Source organism: Triticum dicoccoides, chromosome 7B, assembly GCF_002162155.2.
Source record: "Triticum dicoccoides isolate Atlit2015 ecotype Zavitan chromosome 7B, WEW_v2.0, whole genome shotgun sequence".
In the NCBI taxonomy this organism is placed as follows: Eukaryota; Viridiplantae; Streptophyta; class Magnoliopsida; order Poales; family Poaceae; genus Triticum; species Triticum dicoccoides.
Genome location: NC_041393.1, coordinates 736,287,309 through 736,305,372, shown reverse-complemented (window position 1 = coordinate 736,305,372; position 18,064 = coordinate 736,287,309). Strand labels below are relative to the sequence as shown.

The 18,064-nt window shown below is 45.1% G+C and overlaps 2 protein-coding genes across 15 annotated transcripts in view; one reads left to right on the top strand and one right to left on the bottom strand.

Moving 5' to 3' along the window:
- Positions 1–2,245: 2,245 nt before the first annotated feature.
- On the top strand, positions 2,246–6,859 carry LOC119337796 (disease resistance protein RGA5-like). Of its 4 annotated transcripts, none has more exons than XM_037609989.1 (5): positions 2,246–3,148; positions 3,292–5,369; positions 5,550–5,620; positions 6,145–6,529; positions 6,719–6,859. In XM_037609989.1, the coding sequence occupies exons 1-3, from the start codon at positions 2,331–2,333 to the stop codon at positions 5,555–5,557; spliced, it is 2,904 nt and encodes a 967-aa protein (XP_037465886.1). In that variant the 5' UTR covers positions 2,246–2,330; the 3' UTR covers positions 5,558–5,620; positions 6,145–6,529; positions 6,719–6,859. The 4 variants fall into 4 exon arrangements, with proteins under 4 accessions (XP_037465886.1, XP_037465885.1, XP_037465887.1 ...); XM_037609988.1 differs by having other exon boundaries at positions 5,550–5,663; XM_037609990.1 differs by having other exon boundaries at positions 5,550–6,529; positions 6,724–6,859.
- The window catches only part of LOC119337798, a 19,024-nt gene continuing 7,600 nt past the window's right edge, over positions 6,641–18,064 (bottom strand). For 4 of the 11 annotated variants that reach the window (XM_037609991.1, XM_037609998.1, XM_037609996.1 and 1 more), the window contains 12 exons: positions 17,600–17,812; positions 17,074–17,499; positions 13,827–13,850; positions 13,674–13,732; positions 13,517–13,571; positions 13,079–13,115; positions 12,653–12,984; positions 12,400–12,531; positions 12,165–12,310; positions 7,274–7,348; positions 6,986–7,123; positions 6,641–6,889 (listed from right to left, as the gene is read on the bottom strand). In XM_037609991.1, the coding sequence (XP_037465888.1) occupies positions 7,024–7,123; positions 7,274–7,348; positions 12,165–12,310; positions 12,400–12,531; positions 12,653–12,984; positions 13,079–13,115; positions 13,517–13,571; positions 13,674–13,732; positions 13,827–13,850; positions 17,074–17,499; positions 17,600–17,812 (1,599 nt within the window). In that variant the 3' untranslated portion in view covers positions 6,641–6,889; positions 6,986–7,023. Of the gene's footprint in view, positions 6,907–6,973; positions 7,124–7,273; positions 7,349–12,164; positions 12,311–12,399; positions 12,532–12,652; positions 12,985–13,078; positions 13,116–13,516; positions 13,572–13,673; positions 13,733–13,826; positions 13,851–17,073; positions 17,500–17,599; positions 17,813–18,064 lie in introns of those variants that run through there. The other 7 variants (XR_005163613.1, XR_005163612.1, XM_037609993.1 and 4 more) reach the window with 7 other exon arrangements.

Here is an 18,064-nt window from a genome sequence, read left to right as displayed (position 1 = left end):
AAAAGGAGCATAGATGCTTATTTTTAATGACTTATTACAACTCAGAAATAAAAAGAAGAAAAAATAGTTGTGATTAACTTTACTAAAATATGAGCATAGATGCTTATTTTTAATGACTTATTACAATTCAAAAATAAATAGAAGAAAAAATAGTTATGATTAACTTTACTAAAAAATGAGCATAGATGCTTATTTTTAATGACTTATTACAACTCAGAAATAAAAAGAAAAAAATAAATATAGCAGAAAAGAAAAAAAACTATATAAAAAACTACTCAGAAATGAGCATAGATGCGCTTATAGAGAAAATTCAACTTAAATTCATAACAAATTTCAAGAAAAATTCGTATGAATTTAGGCTAAATTCCCTATATAAGGGCATCTATTTTCATTTTCAGAGGAGCTCAATAAGGCAGAGAGGGAGGGGCTTATAAACCGGTCTGATTCCCCTTCGGTTGGCGAGGTGGGACTAAACTATGGCCGCAACAAGGACCAACCCTTTAGTCCCGGTTGGTGGAATGGACCGGGACTAATGGGCGTCCTTTGGTCCCGGTTCAGGCCACCAACCGGGACCAATGGTGGTGGGCCAGGAGCGAGGGCCATTGTTCCCGGTTCGTCTCACCAACCGGGACCAATAGGTCCAGACGAACCGGGACCAATGGCCCACGTGGCCCGCCCGGCCCCTGGGGCTCACGAACCGGGTCCAATGCCCCCATTGGTCCCGGTTCTGGATTAAACCGGGACTAATGGGCTGGACCGGCCTGGACCATTGGCCCCTTTTCTACTAGTGGAGGTGCTCACCTGGATGGATGCGTGGTGGTGGCTACTCTTAGTCTGAGGCAATCCTTCTCTAGTTAATGACGATTTAATTTGGATTAGTGAACTGTTGCGTGATTGCGTCGGCTAAGGAAGGAGAGCCGACTTAATAAAAAACTCTAGTAGCAGCCCTAGGCCAACTTCAGTTCATGCTGATCTGTTATTTGTCCGAAAGAGCATCTACAGAGGTGACATTCATTCGCACAGTGATTGGGTAGGTTGCCTACACGTTTGAACCGGATATGAGGACGCCCGGATGCATCCGTCACGCCGGATCTGTTTAACATTGGGAAGATGTAAACAGAAGAAGGACAGGGCATGATCGCCGAGTGTGGTGTTGCAAAGGCCCAAGCTCCATGGAGCTCGTTTTGCAAAAAAAAAATCAAGAAATGTCAATTTTTTCGACAAATACATCAACTAATTTGATTATTTGCATGCTACACGAGAAAGAAAATATATGACCCAAATATATATATATATATTCGTATGCATCCTACTACCGGGTGTAGCAAAGAAAAGTGGGAGTAACTACACCCGGTAGTAGGAAAAATTTGTCCTATATATATATATATTTATGAAATATATATTCATGAAATTTTATACATGTATACGACAAGTATATGTCTACATGAAAACTTCTTTTTCAGATTTTTTTTAAGATGTGGCGTTTTCATACGAAATTCGACGACATTGCATTTGCTCTAATTTCGTGATAACTAAGAAATGACACAAATGATAGGAAATAAAAAATGAACAGAAGACAAAATGTAAGACATAGCTGACAATAGACAAAACGACGGAAATAAACAACAGTGAGAAGGGAAGGAGGAGGAGAAACAATATTTGAATAGATGGCTTGCCCTTGTACTACCAAAAATGCAACAGAGACAAACAAAATAATAAAAATCGTTGGCCCGGTGGCTTCCCATAAATATAAGCTAAGTATCTATTCCTTCTGATTAAGTGTCTAGTCATTCCGATCAGAGCTCTAATTTTTGAATTTTATGCACAAAAAGAGATAAGATGATGGACACCACAGAGCCGTGCAATTTACTCTGCTCAACCATGAAAATAGAGCACACGCAACCTCTGCCAAATATATTAGGAAAACAAATAGAGATTGTAGCTGCATCCGCTGAATTTTCTGCACTAGAAGAGATAAGACCATGGACACCACATATCTCTGCATGCTACTCTGTTCAACCAGGGAAAGCGAACACACACAACCTCAGCCATGTATAATAGGAAAAGAAATAAAAATTGTAACTTCATCTGCTGAATTTTCTGCGCTAGAAGAGATAAGACCATGGGCACGAGGACGAGAGAGCACACACAATCTCTGCCACATATAGTACGAAAACAAATAAAAATTGTAACTTCCTCCGCTGAATTTTCTGCACTAGATGAGATAACACAATGGACACCACAGAGCTCTGCATCTTGCTATGTTAAACCAGAAAAAGAGAGCAAACGTACACAACTGAGGGAGAAGAGGAAGGAAGCTAGCCATAGAGATGGCCGCTGAGGCGCTGGTGAGCGTCTCCACAGGGGTGATGAACTCTGTCTTAGAGAAGCTAGCCACTTTAATGGGGGAGGAATACACAAAGCACAAGAGCATGCAGCGAGAGGTGGCGTTTCTCAAGGATGATCTCAGCAGCATCGATGTTGTCCTCAAGAAGCTCGAGAACATGGAAGAGGAACTGGATCCACAGACTAGGGAGTGGAAGAACCAGGTGATGGAAATGGCGTTCCACATCGAGGACTGCATCGACGACTTTATGCACGAATCTGGTGAGCATTCTAACAGAGGAGGTGTTGCCTTTGTTGGCAAAATTGCTCAGTACATCAACGCGTTGAGAACGCGTCACCAATTTGCCAACCAAATCCAGCAGCTGAAGACTTTTGTCAAAGACGTGAGTGAACGTCGGAAAAGGTATAAGCTCGATGAGTGTGCCTCTGGTTCGAGCTATGTAGCTGTAGATCCTCGGGTGCCTGCCCTCTACACAGAGGCGGCCAACCTTGTTGGCATGGAGGGTCCAAAAGGGGACCTTATCAAGTTGTTGACGTCCGAGGAGGCTGCACCTGTCCAGCCTCTTAGAGTGGTGTCTATTGTTGGGTTTGGGGGTCTAGGAAAAACCACACTTGCAAATCAAGTATACCATGAGCTTGGAGGGCAATATGACTGCAGGGTTTTCGTGTCCATATCACAAAGACCTGATATGATGAAGCTTCTCCGTAGGATGATCACAAAACTTAAGATGCCAGAACCAACCCACACCGACGAGGCACAAGATCTCATTGACAGCATCAGAGAATATCTAAGAGAAAAAAGGTACTATAGTAACTTTGCAATCCCTATTGTATGCATAGTTGCTTTGAGGTTTTACACACCCCAATTTGCCCCTTCTACTGTTATTTTAACATTTGAATTATTGCATACTAATTGAGTACATATTTAATATAAAATGTTGGCAGGTACTTTTTCATCATTGATGATATATGGGACGAATCAGTATGGGAAATTATTCGTTGTGCATTTCCAGATAACAAACGAGGTTGCAAGGTAATCACAACCACGAGAATTGAGACAGTAGCTAATGCAACCTGCAACTATCGGCGTGAATTCATTTACAAGATGAGTCCTCTTGATGATCAAAACTCAAGAAAATTATTTTTCAGTAGAGTTGGACAGATTGATCTTCAGCCATTAGATGAGATTTCGAATGAAATTCTACAAAAATGTGGTGGTCTCCCGCTTGCTATTGTCAGTATTGCTAGTCTTTTGGCCAGTCAACCAACTAGATCAGTGTCACAATGGAAGCATGTGTGCAATTCTTTAAGCTCAAATCTGAGAACAGATCCGACTTTGGAGGGCATGAGACAGGTGTTGAACCTTAGCTACAACAATCTTCCTCATCGTCTCAAAACATGTTTGCTATATATTGCCATGTATCCAGAGGATTACATTATTAGAAAGACTGATCTTGTCAGGCTATGGGTGGCTGAAGGTTTCATTGGTAAAATACATGGTCAGTATGCAAATAAGGTCGCTGGAAGTTGCTTCAATGAGCTTGTCAATAGGAGCATGATCCAACCTACAACAATTGGGTTCGATGGAGAGGTCATAAGATGTAAAGTTCATGATATGATACTAGATCTAATCAGACTCAAGTCGGAAGAAGAGAAGATTCTTGGTGTGGTAGATGATCTAGAGGGCATGACGGCAGCATTGAGGAGCAAGATTCGTCGACTTTCCCTTCAGCTGGATTATGGAGCGAATGAAGGCACAATAGAAGCAAGGTTAAGCATGCCGCATATCCGATCTCTTGCTCTTTTTGGCAAGTCTCGTTTCAAGTTCTCTATTTATGAACTCAAGTCAATCCGAGTTCTGAATGTGGATTGTCAGGGTGCTCGCATGGGTGATAGGATTGACATCACACCAATCTGTAAGTTATTTCATCTCAGATATTTGAGCATCAGCAGCCCCAAGAAACAGAGGCCAACCCTTATTCTGCCAACTCTAATTGGGGACCTGAAACATTTGGAAACACTGAAATTGGATACTAATATTACTGCCATGCCATCTGATATTGTTGATTTGCCTTGCTTGCTGCATCTACATGTTCCTATGGGAATAAGGCTACCTGATGGAATTCGTAGGATGAAGGCCCTACGTACTCTGCATAACTTTGATGTGCACATGAACTCGGTGGATAATTTAACAGGTCTCAGTGAACTTACAAATCTCAGGTCTCTTGATTTTTGCTGTGACTGTGATGATGTTGAACATACCACCAGCCAACGTGGAACTTTTTTGAACATTTTCTGGTCTTCCGTAGCAAAACTCCTCAGTTGCAATCTGAGATATCTTTGGTCAGGTAGTAACATATTTTCTCCTCCTTTTGTTGAATTGAGTTCTCCGAGCACAAGCAATAGTGAGAGCAATCTTGAGGAACTCCATGTTGCAGCAACTTGGATGTTTCCGAGGGTTCCGACTTGGATCAGTCAACACCAAAAGCTCTGGAAGTTAGGAATTTGTGTTGAGAAGATAATGCAGGAGGACTTCGATTTGCTAGCAGGGTTACCTGATCTACTGCACCTGTGGTTGTGGATACGAAAATCCCCAAAAAAGAGGATTATCATCCATGGTGGTGCGATGACATTCAAGCTTCTAAAATATTTGAGAATCACGTGCTTCGCCCCATGCCTAACCTTCATGGCAGGGGCAATGTCCGAACTCCAAACCTTGGAACTGGATATCCATGAGGATGGGGTGGAGCGTCACGGCCCCTCGACCATTCAGGGCGTGGAGCACCTGCCGAGACTCAGGCAAGTTGACGTTTATATTCACTTTGAGGGAGCTGATACAGAGTCACAAAAAAGGGCTGCCGACGCGGAGGCTATCTTGAAGAATGTCATCAGCGTCTATCCAGGACACCCGAGCATCAATATCATGCCTAAAGATAACAGAAACTCTCTTTGTAAGATTCTTGAACTTCTCAGTGACAGTTCTGATGTGGACGAAGGGGTGGAAAGGCAACGTAATGATCCAGGTACCCTCCTAGTCGAACTTCTGCCTACTTGGATTCCTACAGCACTTTAATCTGATTCATCCCAGGAAACCAGCATCCGCACTAAATAATTTACTCCTGAAACTTGCTGTGTTCATGTGTTTGGTTCTATGTCGATCTACAAAGCCTAGCGTAACTTCCTCCTGTTTTTGATATTGGCAGTTGATTGATCTGCCAAAGGCAGCCACCCATGCTCCAGCCGCCGTTGCTGATGGATCAACAAGGAATTCACGGTAGGGGCCGGAGCTGTACACAACCAACATGCATGGAACAGTGGTAGGATAGAAACTGATGCTGCGATAATTCATCCAGGAGCCCGGGCTCAGCTGCTCCCGGTCAGCAAAAAATTCAAAAAAAAAAAATACTAGAAAAATTCTAAAAAATTCCAATTTTTTTTTGTGTTGTAGATAATTAGACGCATGAGGTCCGCTGCAAAAATCAACTCGTTTGGACATTTGAGTAGGTCTCGGCAAAAAAGACAAATCGGGTCAAAACAGTTCATGAACAGTAAACTTTTTTAGAGACCCCGGTTTTGTCTCTTTTGCACAGACCTGCTCAAATGTCCAAACGAATTGATTTTTGCAGCGAACCTCACGCATCTAATTATCTATCACACAAAAAAATAGAATTTTTTGAATTTTTTTTATATTTGTTTTGATTTTTTCCGTGAGCGGGGGTACAGCTGAGCCCCGGTGCAGATTCGCCGCACTCCTGATGCTGTGGCGTTTACCTGATGCTCTGCTTCTGTTATGACCAGCGGTTGCGGAGAGGCACGCGAGCACTGACTTGAAGAAACTGAAGATTAGGTTTACAGGTCAAGATTAGGCTGACGCACGGTAGAGACGCTAAGTATGCGCGTCATGGAGGTGATGAGTTTACAGGTCAAGAATTTCAGTGCAGATTAGGTTTGGACGTGATAGCTGAAGTTTGGACGACATCGGCAGACTTTCAAGTTTACTTATAATTAGGAAGACATGGGGAAATCTGGAAATATCATTTTGCTAGTACGTATAATTTCTAGTTGCGTGTTAATCAACAAACCGTGCAGAGGTAGATGAACAGGGAGCAGGCGAAAAACATGACGTAAAGGGTTTTCTAATCAGGATGGAGGACTAAAACTTCCCAAAAAGACAACTGCTCAGGTTTGCCCGCTAAACATGTGCTAATTAGATTTACGAGCACACAACATGTGCGTGCATGCTGCTTACCTTTAGCAAATGTGCTCTAGTTAATGGCAAAGAAATTAGTTCACGTGCCATCTAACAGTCAATTATTATTGTTCGAATGGATATCCGGCCAAACAGATTGTTAATTTACACATTTATATGCAGTTCAGTCACCAAGCATGACGCACACACAGACGGAGGTGCAATATCCTCGCAGGCAACAAAAAGTTATCTCGGTGCAATCATCATCTTCTGCACACAAGCTGTTGCCACCTGCTTCCCGATAGCGACATAGTTGACTTGTTCTTCTCCAATCAGTAGTTCAAATTTCTGGATCTGGAAATTCACTGTGCCTGTGTTAGCATACACGATGGTATATGTACCATGTTTATAATAATAACAATAATAAATGCACTATACCGAAAAACGTACTAATAGTCCTCTGGATTGGCGTTGGGATTCCTAATAATCTACAGCTGATATGGAATTCTCGTTGCGTCCTTCACTACCGCTTGTCCTTCATCACCAATTTTGATAAGCGACACTCCATCATAATGTGCAACTGCAACCCTGATATGTGATAGATGAAAGAGCACACACTTTACTAGTCTGGAATAACTCCAGAAACGAAATCAATGTTTAGGACTAGAACAACAAAATAACTAAGGAGACAACAACAGGGTAATACGGAATTGAATAAGAACTAGAAACACCGATTACCTTTCTGACCCCGTCAAACACGCGAAACCAAAAATACGGAACCGAAGCCTACTGACCTCAAGCTTTGTCTTCAGCCTGGGAAATATGGAGCACCCACTATTTTAGCAAATACACAGAGAGAGGTGCTAACCATAATTTTTTTTTCCGGAACTGAGTCAAAAGATTTGGCTCATCGATTAATTAAGCAGAAGAGAATTGCCTAGGTAATTAATGAAAAACCGGACAAAAACCAACACAAACAACCACATGCAGACTACTCACAGAGCATGCAAGCCCACAAGTGCACGATCAGCCCTACAATCATATCCAACACGCAACGACCACCAATCCCCACACTACTACACCCCAAGGAAACCCCTAACAAAAGTGCCTGGGCTGAAGACCATGAACACATCCAAATTCATGAAGACAAGACAGGCCATAAGGATCGCCCAAGAGACTGATGACATCCATCAAGGAGCTACAGACGCCTTTGTTGTGGCGCCACCCTTCTTGCTTTTCATCCTAAGTGCTTTCTCCATAATCGTCTTGCCAGATCCAGGGCTGGCCACCTCCAAACGTGTGAGCAAGCTGCCAAGATGTATCTCAAAAAGAATGACATCAACCTTGTCCCTCACAGACACCACTGCAACAACATCCTCAGCCACGGGTACCAACGACACGACGGACTCAGGCGCCTCCAGTTGCTCACATGGCAGAGGCGAACCCAATAGTTGCATCTCAGAATTAGGTGCCAACGCACCAACCTCGTCAACCTCGTCACCCACAGACACCACCTGCTCCATCTTCTTCGAAAGCATCAATGAAAGAGGTGAAGTGGGCTCCCCATAATGCTCCTGCAGCTCAGGCTGAATTGGTAGCACTAGATCCACGACCTCGTCGATGACTACACACCCAGAGGCACTCAACAGCACAGACGTCGATGACGAACATGATGTAAGGGGAGAATGTCCCTACAGGCTTGCTTCCTCCCTAACTGAAGACCCAATCGGAAGCTCAAGCAGCGAAGGCGCAACGGGCACAAACTTTAGTTTGGCGAGAGCGGCCTCCGCTCTCCGCAAACACTCCTAACTCGCGCAAGGCAGTTGCGAAGCTCAGTTCGAAGCAGCTTGGTCTCCTCCGCCACGACAAGCTGCAATTGCACATCCACCGATGTTGCGACAACCTCCAGTGCATGATGTAGGGCAGGCGATGAGGCATTATGATGCGGCATCGAAGACAGATTGGAGCACTGCTGAGACATTAGAAACCACACTTTGTGGCCGAAACGAAGGCATCAAGTGCAACGGATTGGGTCCCTACAAGAATGGGCATTGTGACCTTTGGAGAGACACTGAAAGCATCGATCCTTGAGCCACGCCGGAGGAGCAGGCCGGGCAATGGAAGCGGGCCAACGGAAGGCCTTTGTAGATGGCGAATGGCGGCGGCTGGTGACGAGGTGCCAATCTCCCAACGTTTCCCCACAAGCTGCTGGCACGCAGCACATGGGATTTGTTAGAGTTGTGTCGAATATATTGTACAAGGTAGGTTACGGTTGGACTAGGAGTTGTATTGTGTTTACATAGGATGTGGAGTTGTGTCCTAATAGGACACTTGTATCCTAGGCCTCTCATATATAGCGGGGGTAGACGCACGATGTAACCTATGCCAACATAATAGCTCCGGAACGCAGGGGAAGCCGGCGGTTTGTGCCGGTGTCCAGGGCGACCGAGTGCGGTATTGTAGCGGTCTCATGGGGAGGAGCGCCCATAGTCAGGCCCCGGGGATGTAGCCATATTGGTGAACCTCGTTAACAAATCTCGGTGTCGTGCTTGTGTGATTGCTTGATCTTTGAATGATCGACGGAGTACCTCGGATTTATTCTAACAGGATCAGCGGGCGTCATCTTCCTGCTGATGCATCCAAGCCAGCCCCCCAACCAGGACACACACGACATGCCATCGGGACGGTGCATGAGTGCATGATAGACCGGCGGCCGTGGGCGGCTTCGCGGATGGTGCAGGCGGGCAACTAAAGTGGTGCGAGTGGAGCGGTCGGGACAAGCTGCATACCGTAGCGGGAGGAAGCTTCCAGAGCATTGGGGCCCCCGTCCTGCACAACCACGGACACCACCGGATTGCCCGGACCAAAGGGGTCGTGAGCAAGGCAGCCGGCGACAGCAAGGAGGACTTCTAGGATGCAGGGTTGACGAATGTTGGGAATAAGCCGTGACGGAGCACGGCGGGGACTGGCGTCAGCAGTGGTGGAGCCAGGGAGACCAGCAGGGGCCCTGGCCCCCCCTATGGCATTGTACAATACGAACGATGTTGTACTTAAGGCTAGTTTAGACATGATGTTTAGGCAAAATTAGCTTTCTTGGCCCCGTCTAAATGAGAATCACCATGTTCGGCCCCGTTTAAGCTCCAATCCTGCCTCCGCCCCTGGGCGTCAGTGCGCCATGTCGGATCTGTGGCGGTGCAGACCGGCATCAGTGCGTCCAAGTCAGGTCTGCGAGACTGGGTCATGGTGTGTGTATGTGGGTGCGTGTGTGTGCTTGAGGCAACAGCGTGTGTGTGCGTGTAGTGGTAGTAGTCAGGTTGTTAGCAGCGACCGGTGGAGCAGGCCGCGTCGTGCGCATGGCTGCTCGCTCGCAGCGGAGCAGGCTGGGCGTTCGTGCGTACGTACGCATGGAAACATGGGTACTGCACTGCGGTGAGACTACAAAGCCACGGCCACGAGTGTGTATTTGTATGAGAATTGATGCTCTGGAAGGAAAACGGTTGTACGTGCGGCTGGGGGCGTCCGTCGCCACAAAAGCCACATGTGTGTCTCTCTTCTTCTACCTTCAGTCTACCTCCTGTCCGGCGAGAGAGAGAGAGAGAGCTGCCCAACAACGGACAGTGGCGGCTCAGACGCATCGCACATACGATGGCCGGAGCGACCGCCACACCGACTAGGGCGCAGAGCCGGCTCTCAGCATGGCCGAAACAGCAGGAGCCGACACGGATGATAAACCAGTGCGCAGCACAGCGGGAGTGGCAGATGCGCGCATCCGTTAACTGTTGGCACAAGCCCGACCTTAACGACGCAACTATCGAGTACTTTCCGACGATGCGCGCGTACAAGCTACCGCGGCCGATTACTTTCCGGACGGTCAGAAGACTCGCGTACACAAGCAGTACGTAAGCAACTGGATGTATTCCGCCGGGATCGGTCAATCTGCAGTAGCACGATACATGAACACGGGACGCCGGATTATAGCCAACGTTTTGGTTACCCAATCCCAAGAAAATACCGAGGGTGGGCGAGAAACGCGGATACCATGGTCACCATAAAATTCCGAGCAAAACCACTCGAATTATTAAACATAATTTAAATTCAAAATTCTCTGAGCTTGGAATATATAAGTACTGAGCTCAAGCATGACACTAACTCGGCGCTGGCGCAGTGGCATGTTCACCCCGTCCTTTCTCAGCCCATGCAAGGTCGCGGGTTCTATTTTTGTAGTTTGTTTTTAAATTTTTATTAACCGAATTTTCTGCCCGATACCCAAAACACGGATTATAGCTACAGGAGCATCTCGCTCCTGTTTTCTTATTACTTTGATATTGGTTAAACATCGGCAATGCTACATTCACGGACCTTTACTGGCTCATTACAGGGTGGATTAGAGGTGGGACATTGTGATTGGATTAAGGGGGGAGGGATGGTCTCACCCAGCAGATTTTTTGAGCTTAGGCATCCCGGCCGCGTTATCGTGTGTGTCGGTTCAGAGGCTTGGTTCTTGATATGTACGATGAGTCTGTGCAATTTTGCAGCGTCATTACAAGGCTAGGATACCGTATACTTTGTTTCTTTCCTCAGCCGATGGAATCCAATCTGCTCCCTCTCTTTGCCGTTTCTTTTTTCTCTCTCTCTCACCTCTCACATGCGCTCTCTCTCATCGAACACGGCAGCTCTGTTGTTTGTCTTCTATCTCACAAATTCTCTCAGTCTCACCGGGAGGAAGATGGGTTCTCTCTCCTCCTAAAACTCTCACCACCGCTCTCATGGAACATGGCAGTTCTTTTCTCTCTCTTCTCTCTCACACAACAAGCCGAACCTGTGTTTTGAATTTCGGCCGAAGAAAGGATTTCGGCTGAATTTCGGCCATCTCGGCCTGTTGTGGAAAATATGTTTTGGCAAAAAAAAATTGATTTTTTGTCAAATTTCAGCCAAATTATGGGCAAATTTTGATTAAATTTCGGCCGAAATTTTCGAAGATGGCCGAAATTCAGCCATCTCGGCCTGGGACACACACTCTCTCCCCTGCCATTTCTCCCCTCTCTCTCACACACAACTCCCTATCTCAGGAAAAAAGCTCTCTCTATCGTGCCATTTCTCATCTCTCTCACACACAACTCTCTATCTTAAGAAAAAAAAGCTCTCTCTCTCCTCACATTTCTTGTCTCTCCCTCGCAACATCTCTCTCACATATGGGATGCGGTGAGTTTTATGCCCAAACCACCTCAATTCGTATTGCCACATAATATATTAACTTGAAAAACGTTTTTATATTATGGGACGGAGGGAGTAGCATTTGTCCTTGTCTCTGTGTTTGGGCAGGCAGCTCACGAGCAGAACGGTGACCTACGAATTCCTGTAGCCCCTGGTGTCTCCCGTAGACACATCACATGCATAGCCTGTTAAACGGGTTAGGATATGGCCCATCAGGTCTATGAAATGCTTTTGACGACATGACGACAATTGTGATTAAGATGAAACGAGCGGCTAGGATAGAGGGGTCCCGACTCCCGACGAGTAAGCTCGCACAGACGTTTTCGGCGGAGGCCGGATCCAGGCGCAGCGGGCAGGGTTGGCCGGATCCGTGATTGTATCGAGACATGGCGAGATGTGGTTGAATTGTGCTTACTTGAAATCAGTGGAGCTCCACACACAAACAGCACCACGATCATCACCTGTAATTAGAACTGGAAGACTGGGATGGGCAAAGACGGAATAGACGTCACGCTCATGTTCGAGTGTATAAACACATTCCTTCTTCTGCAAGTTCCATATCTGTTTTGAAAAATAAAAAGCAAGGCACTCACATATTAGAAATGCTAGATGCATGTTGTATTAAGGTACTTTCCAGCATAATAGCCGACCTTGGCTGTCATGTCCTCAGACCCGCTAATCAAATACTGCTGACCATCACGCTTGAAGAAATCCAGACAGTTCACATTGTCCGAATGCCCAGACAGAGTATATTTGAATATGGGAGAATCAACACTCCAAACCTGAAACCAACCATATATAAGAGCTTCTAGTCATGGTACAGTAGAAAATGAAACGTAGTCCATCTTCAACGCTGCATCAAGAAGGTTACTTAGCAAACAAATAAGAGAGAGAAAGAAAAACCTTTATTGTATTATCCCATGAAGCACTTGCAAAACTATTGGTGTCCTCTGGGTTAAATTTTAGTTCATTAATAGAATTCCAGTGTCCTTCAAATATCTGTATGCAATTCCAGTTCTGGTCCCAGTCCCAAAGCTTTATTTTCTCAGAACATCCTGACAGCACATACGGCTGGGTCGGATGAACGTTTAATGAACACCACGCAACGCCATAATCCTGAACTTTGAAACTTGTGACCTTTTGGAGTTCCTTTTGATACTTGTACACATGGACGAAACAATCATGTGACACGGCCACAAGCCACTGCTTTCGTGCAATAAATTTAACAGTATGCACTGCAATGAGGGCAATCGTCTGATTAGCATATCGTTGTACAACTGTACATATGGTGAAACAAAATTATGTTAACAAAGAAGTCAGAGAGCTTACCTATTTCGTCTGACACCTTAATCGAAGCAACCACTTTCTGCCAGTAAACATAAATGAGTCATTTGTTGGTCCAATGCAAACAAAAGATTGGTATATTTGCCATCAAAAATTGAGCATTTGGTGATGACCATTTACATTTAATTGTGGCAATTCAATTGAAATACTACGATGGAAAATAAGTGGGCAAAAACATTTGCCAATATGGTGTGGTGTTTTCATGGCTGTGGGCAAAAACTTCAACATTATGGTACAGCTCCCATCGACCATCACCAAGCATAGACTTTTCCTCCTACATTTCGAAATCAACAAAATCTGTATATGTACTTACGAACTGTAAATGCTTGGGCCACAAGCATCTTTCTGATGCAAAGGGCAAGTGGCCATAATTTTCTTTCTTTATCCAAAATACTAGCAGAAGAAGCAATAGAGGTAACTTGCCTGCGTGTCAGAGTTCCAAATCTGAACATCACCAAATCGGTCACCGGTTATAATCCTGTAACATAATAAGGTATTAAAGCAGGATAAACACATCCAATGCACTGACTTGAAAAGGAAGATTAAAGATTAAAATTTGAATATTATCCTACACACTTACAATGGCTCTGTCTGATGTGCATCCATACAAAAGAACACACCGACTGCATCATCTGTAATCTGACCAAAGAACATTCCGGTCAACACTAGAGAAACCACCACCAAGATGGAAGGTCTTGGAAAGAGAAGATAATGAAAACCCGAAAACAAATACCTCTATTAAAGGTTGGATTGTCTGCTACGTCGTCAATGCATCAAAGACAAACAAAAGGAAGCATCAGTACAATTCAACTCGTCACTAAAGCAGCATTATTCCAATGCCACAACGCAATTACACTCAGATGAATTTAGTTGGGATCTCTCCCTACCTTGACCATCTATCTTACACAGTAGAGTAAATTAGAAGGAACCCTCTTTCGTTTTATCTCACACATAACACTGATTTGCCGTGAATCATCGCGCGAAGGCAACCACCCACAAGCCACCTGAGCAGCACGAGCGACTAGCAGCGCTAACACCAATAGGGCCGCCCATGCAAGCGCCTGCACTCCCGGCATTGATGTACGACCCGCCGGCGGTGGACTGCAAGGTGAGAGGCACGTCATCGGCGGTAGGAGTTGGCACGAGTCCAGCGAGCACGGCGGCGTGAACATGTCTATCGAGCCATCCGTGACCTTTGCTGTGATGGAGCATGACACGATGCTGCCGCTCTTCACGGCACGACGACATGTACTTCTACAACCACCACTTCAAACCTCACAATGCTAGCGCTCAGGCGTCAGATGGTGGCGCTGCTGGCGCTGAAGGTGCCGAGGAGGCGAGGACGCCAATTAATTGCACCACCTCCAGCTCGTCAGCATGGGCAGCCACCTGGTTGTGTCGCTGTGTTGTCTGGCTTCCCTCCACACTTGTGCGGCATGTCGGCCAAGTTCCTGGATGCTGACAACGAGGCCGCCGTAGTGTCGCCCGCTGGCCCGTGAAGACTAGGATGGTCTACATGGAGACCATGGCCAATCTGACGCTCGCCATGCCAACATCTGCATGCTTGCACGCGTCGCTTGGGAGTACCCCGACGCCCACGGTCATGTCGCCCGCCCGACTCAATGCCAACAACAACGTCATGGTCCCCATAACAGAACGCAACATTTCCAAAATTATCAGCAGATGCGCGGTGCACGCATGTTTGCCACGTTTGCTGAACGTTCGCTCGACCTGGTGCAGATGGTGCTGAATGGTGAGTGCCGACCAAACTGCGCGCGAAGCGCGGATGGAGCTGGCTGGTGAACCCAAACTCTGGTTTGCCGTGCGCTTGTCTTGGTGCGAGCGGACCTGGTGAGCTCCTACAGAGTGCTCGGCTAAATGGTCGAGGCCACCTGAAGAGATTGGGGATCAAGCTCCATGCGGTAGATGTCCGAACTGGCAGCGAAGGGCTCTGGGAAGAAGACATCATGCTCGCGGACGCGGAGATAATTAGGTTGAGAGACTAATGGTCATATGGGGCAGAAAGCAAAAGAAAAGAAAACTAGGTTGTCGAACAACAAGTGAAGGTTTCTCAAGAACTTGATCGATTACCGTGGCCAGAGACGCAGCGGGGATACCGAGTAGCAACAAGCTGGAGACCAATCAGTGCTGCAGATGCCATGATCGACTACGCTAAGGGCTCCCACACCACGGAGCTTCATTCGGGACGCACCCTCTTGTCACTGGACGAGCTCCAAGTCTCCGGCCTCAACCCCACCCAATTCTAAGCTTTTAGGAAGGATACGGCGGAGAGGTGGATGAAGATGATAGGTAGGGCCTATAGTTTCTTTTGAACCGGGCATAACCCCTTTCCATTACTGTGACATAACGGAAATACAACAGTCCAAAGAAGGAAGAAAAGGGAAAAGCGAGTTCAAGCATCGTCGGGAAACCCACTGTGGGCACTCGCCATCGAGATTACCCACCGTGGGGCAAAAACCCGACGACACCATGATATCAGTATCTAGAATCCCAGGCCTACAGCCCCAACAAACTCACAGACTGCTCACCACAACTGAGCAACAAAAGACTAGGCCCACGCAGGGGTAGAGTTTAAACAGGACAGAACAAGTAGGGCCTATATGTCCACATCAGCTTAAAATCCACATCTGTTGCCAACTCAGCTTGACAACCAGTGGTCACCGGTTAGTTTCACAGTTAAAAAAAGCTAATCGATGAATTAGTGTTATGTGTCACGACACTACCATGACAGGAGTGGTTAATGACTATTGACTTACCTCATTTTGTATAGTAAAATTTGAAATAGTAGTAAGTTTTGGATTGATTGGTACAACAAGCTACATCTATGTTCTTTATTTTTCGCATAATACAACTTGCTATTAAAATCAGTTGGAAAAAATGACTGGATGTGATGTTTATTTTAAGGACCCGATAAGTGCCATACGTGTGGCACGAACACATGGCAACTCCGAACGTTTTTTATGACAAGTTTAGTGACACGAGGCAACTTTAGTTGTCAAGCATGACAACTTCCTTTTCGGATGGCAAGCTTCATTTTTTTGTGTTTGTTTTTTCTTTTTGGATGGCAACTTTAGTTGTAAAACACATTAGGGCCGGAGTGCTTCATGGCACACGGGTGCCATTTATCATTTGGGTATTTTAATTATCCAGTAATCAACTATGCAATAAACAATTATTTATGCCGAACACAAATCAAATAGACATATTCTTTCTTTCTGGTGCATTATATGGTATGTACTGTTTTGATCAAACAAGGATAGAACACCCATGGTAACCAATAGTTCACTTATTTTTAAATTTCTGCCATGCTGTTACTCTTACTGGCACCATTATTCATTACACACAAGTTTCATTTGTACTCCCTCCATCCGGAAATACTTGTCCAAGGAATGAATGTACCTAGATGTATTTTAGTTCTAAATACATCGATTTGTATCCATTTTTCCAGACAAGTATTTCCGGATGGAGGGAGTACTAGCCAATAATTAACTATACATAGCTTTTGCAAATAAGTTTTCTTTCTTAGTTTACCGATCTCACATGTGTCTCGGTGGCTGTATCACGTGCTGATGCACACACACGCACACAACTGGTGAGATTTGTCAACAAACAAAATTCTGACTTCTCAGCAACATATATTATTTTTATTGTTGATACTACATGAAAGTAAAAGAGGAAAAGATGTGCCACCCAACCTAATCTATTGATTATATTGGGGTACTCTGTATTAAAATAATTTTAAAATATATTGGTCTGGAAGTCTTTTATTTGTTGAAGAAAGCGATATCTCCCAAATTTCATCTACAAAACCACAAAGTTCAGTTCTACTACAAAGCATAAGTAAATATATTTTGATTTGAACATCTATCAATTCGGCACTCCTACAATCAAAGATCATTTGCACTGGACACTAATTGAATAGACAAAGCTTTGCAAGTTAGTGTTCTTAGACAACTCACCACACTGGTTTCTTTACTTGCTTCTTGTGGCTCACAGACGTCAAAAACCACATCCAAATTCACGTCATCAACCACATTGACCGCCTCATTAATGAACCAGTTTGTAGTTATATCCTCAACTGCAAGGCAATCATTCACTTTGGTGCTCCATACAATAAGTTCACTGGCACGATGCATATATCCCGGTGTCTTGCCCTGCAGCTGCATTGTTATCTCAACACTACACATGGATCTTGGCGGCATAATGCTTTTCTGCGGCTGTATGCAGTATGCCAGGGGGCTTGTATTTTTTATGTTGAAGGCAATGTAAGAACCCGTCTCATTGGTTAGCTGAAGTGCGCATGACATCTGTTTGTTAAGCTCAAAAGGAAAATGTAGTTGGAGTGGCTCAATTCCAAGCATGTCATCTTCCGAGTAAGGGCTTATCTTCATGAAAAGAGCAGGAGTACATATATGTGTTACTCACCATACTCAGGATAGGTAGTCCAAAGCTAACTAATAAGGCCCATGGAGCATACGAGCTTACCTGTCCAAATGTATGTTCATAGGCATTGCTGGTTTTTTCATTAGCACCTTCAGTTTCTCTTATAACATGTATCATATCCCATATATATGGCCGTTTGAATGGGTCAATTTCCTTGCAGAGTAACCCAATTTCGAGGCATTTTGCTACTTCTTGGTAAACCAGACATGTTCCATTCTCATTTTTCTTCCATCTGTGCCTCCATCTCCTAAGTACCTGTCATCCACAAAACGTGACACATAATAAGTTGAAATGTTCAACAAAAAAACTCAAGCGTCGGGATGATGACACGTAAACCAGCTTAGACACGTCTCTCATCTACACAAAATTAGAAGAGGCGATGGATGCTTAGGATCGATGCAAAAAGAGAGAGGTAAGGTTTTAATTCCCAATATCTCTCTCACTCACTGCAAAGATCTTTTGCCAAACCGAGCAACCATGTGCTTTGTTTTTGCTGTGTGTGTGTGT

Bases quoted from the DNA above. Each gene is read 5' to 3' on its own strand.
- LOC119337796 (XM_037609989.1), top strand. From the start codon at position 2,331: ATGGCCGCTGAGGCGCTGGTGAGCGTCTCCACAGGGGTGATGAACTCT. The intron at 3,149-3,291 runs GTACTATAGTAA...AAATGTTGGCAG, and splicing joins GAATATCTAAGAGAAAAAAG to GTACTTTTTCATCATTGATG.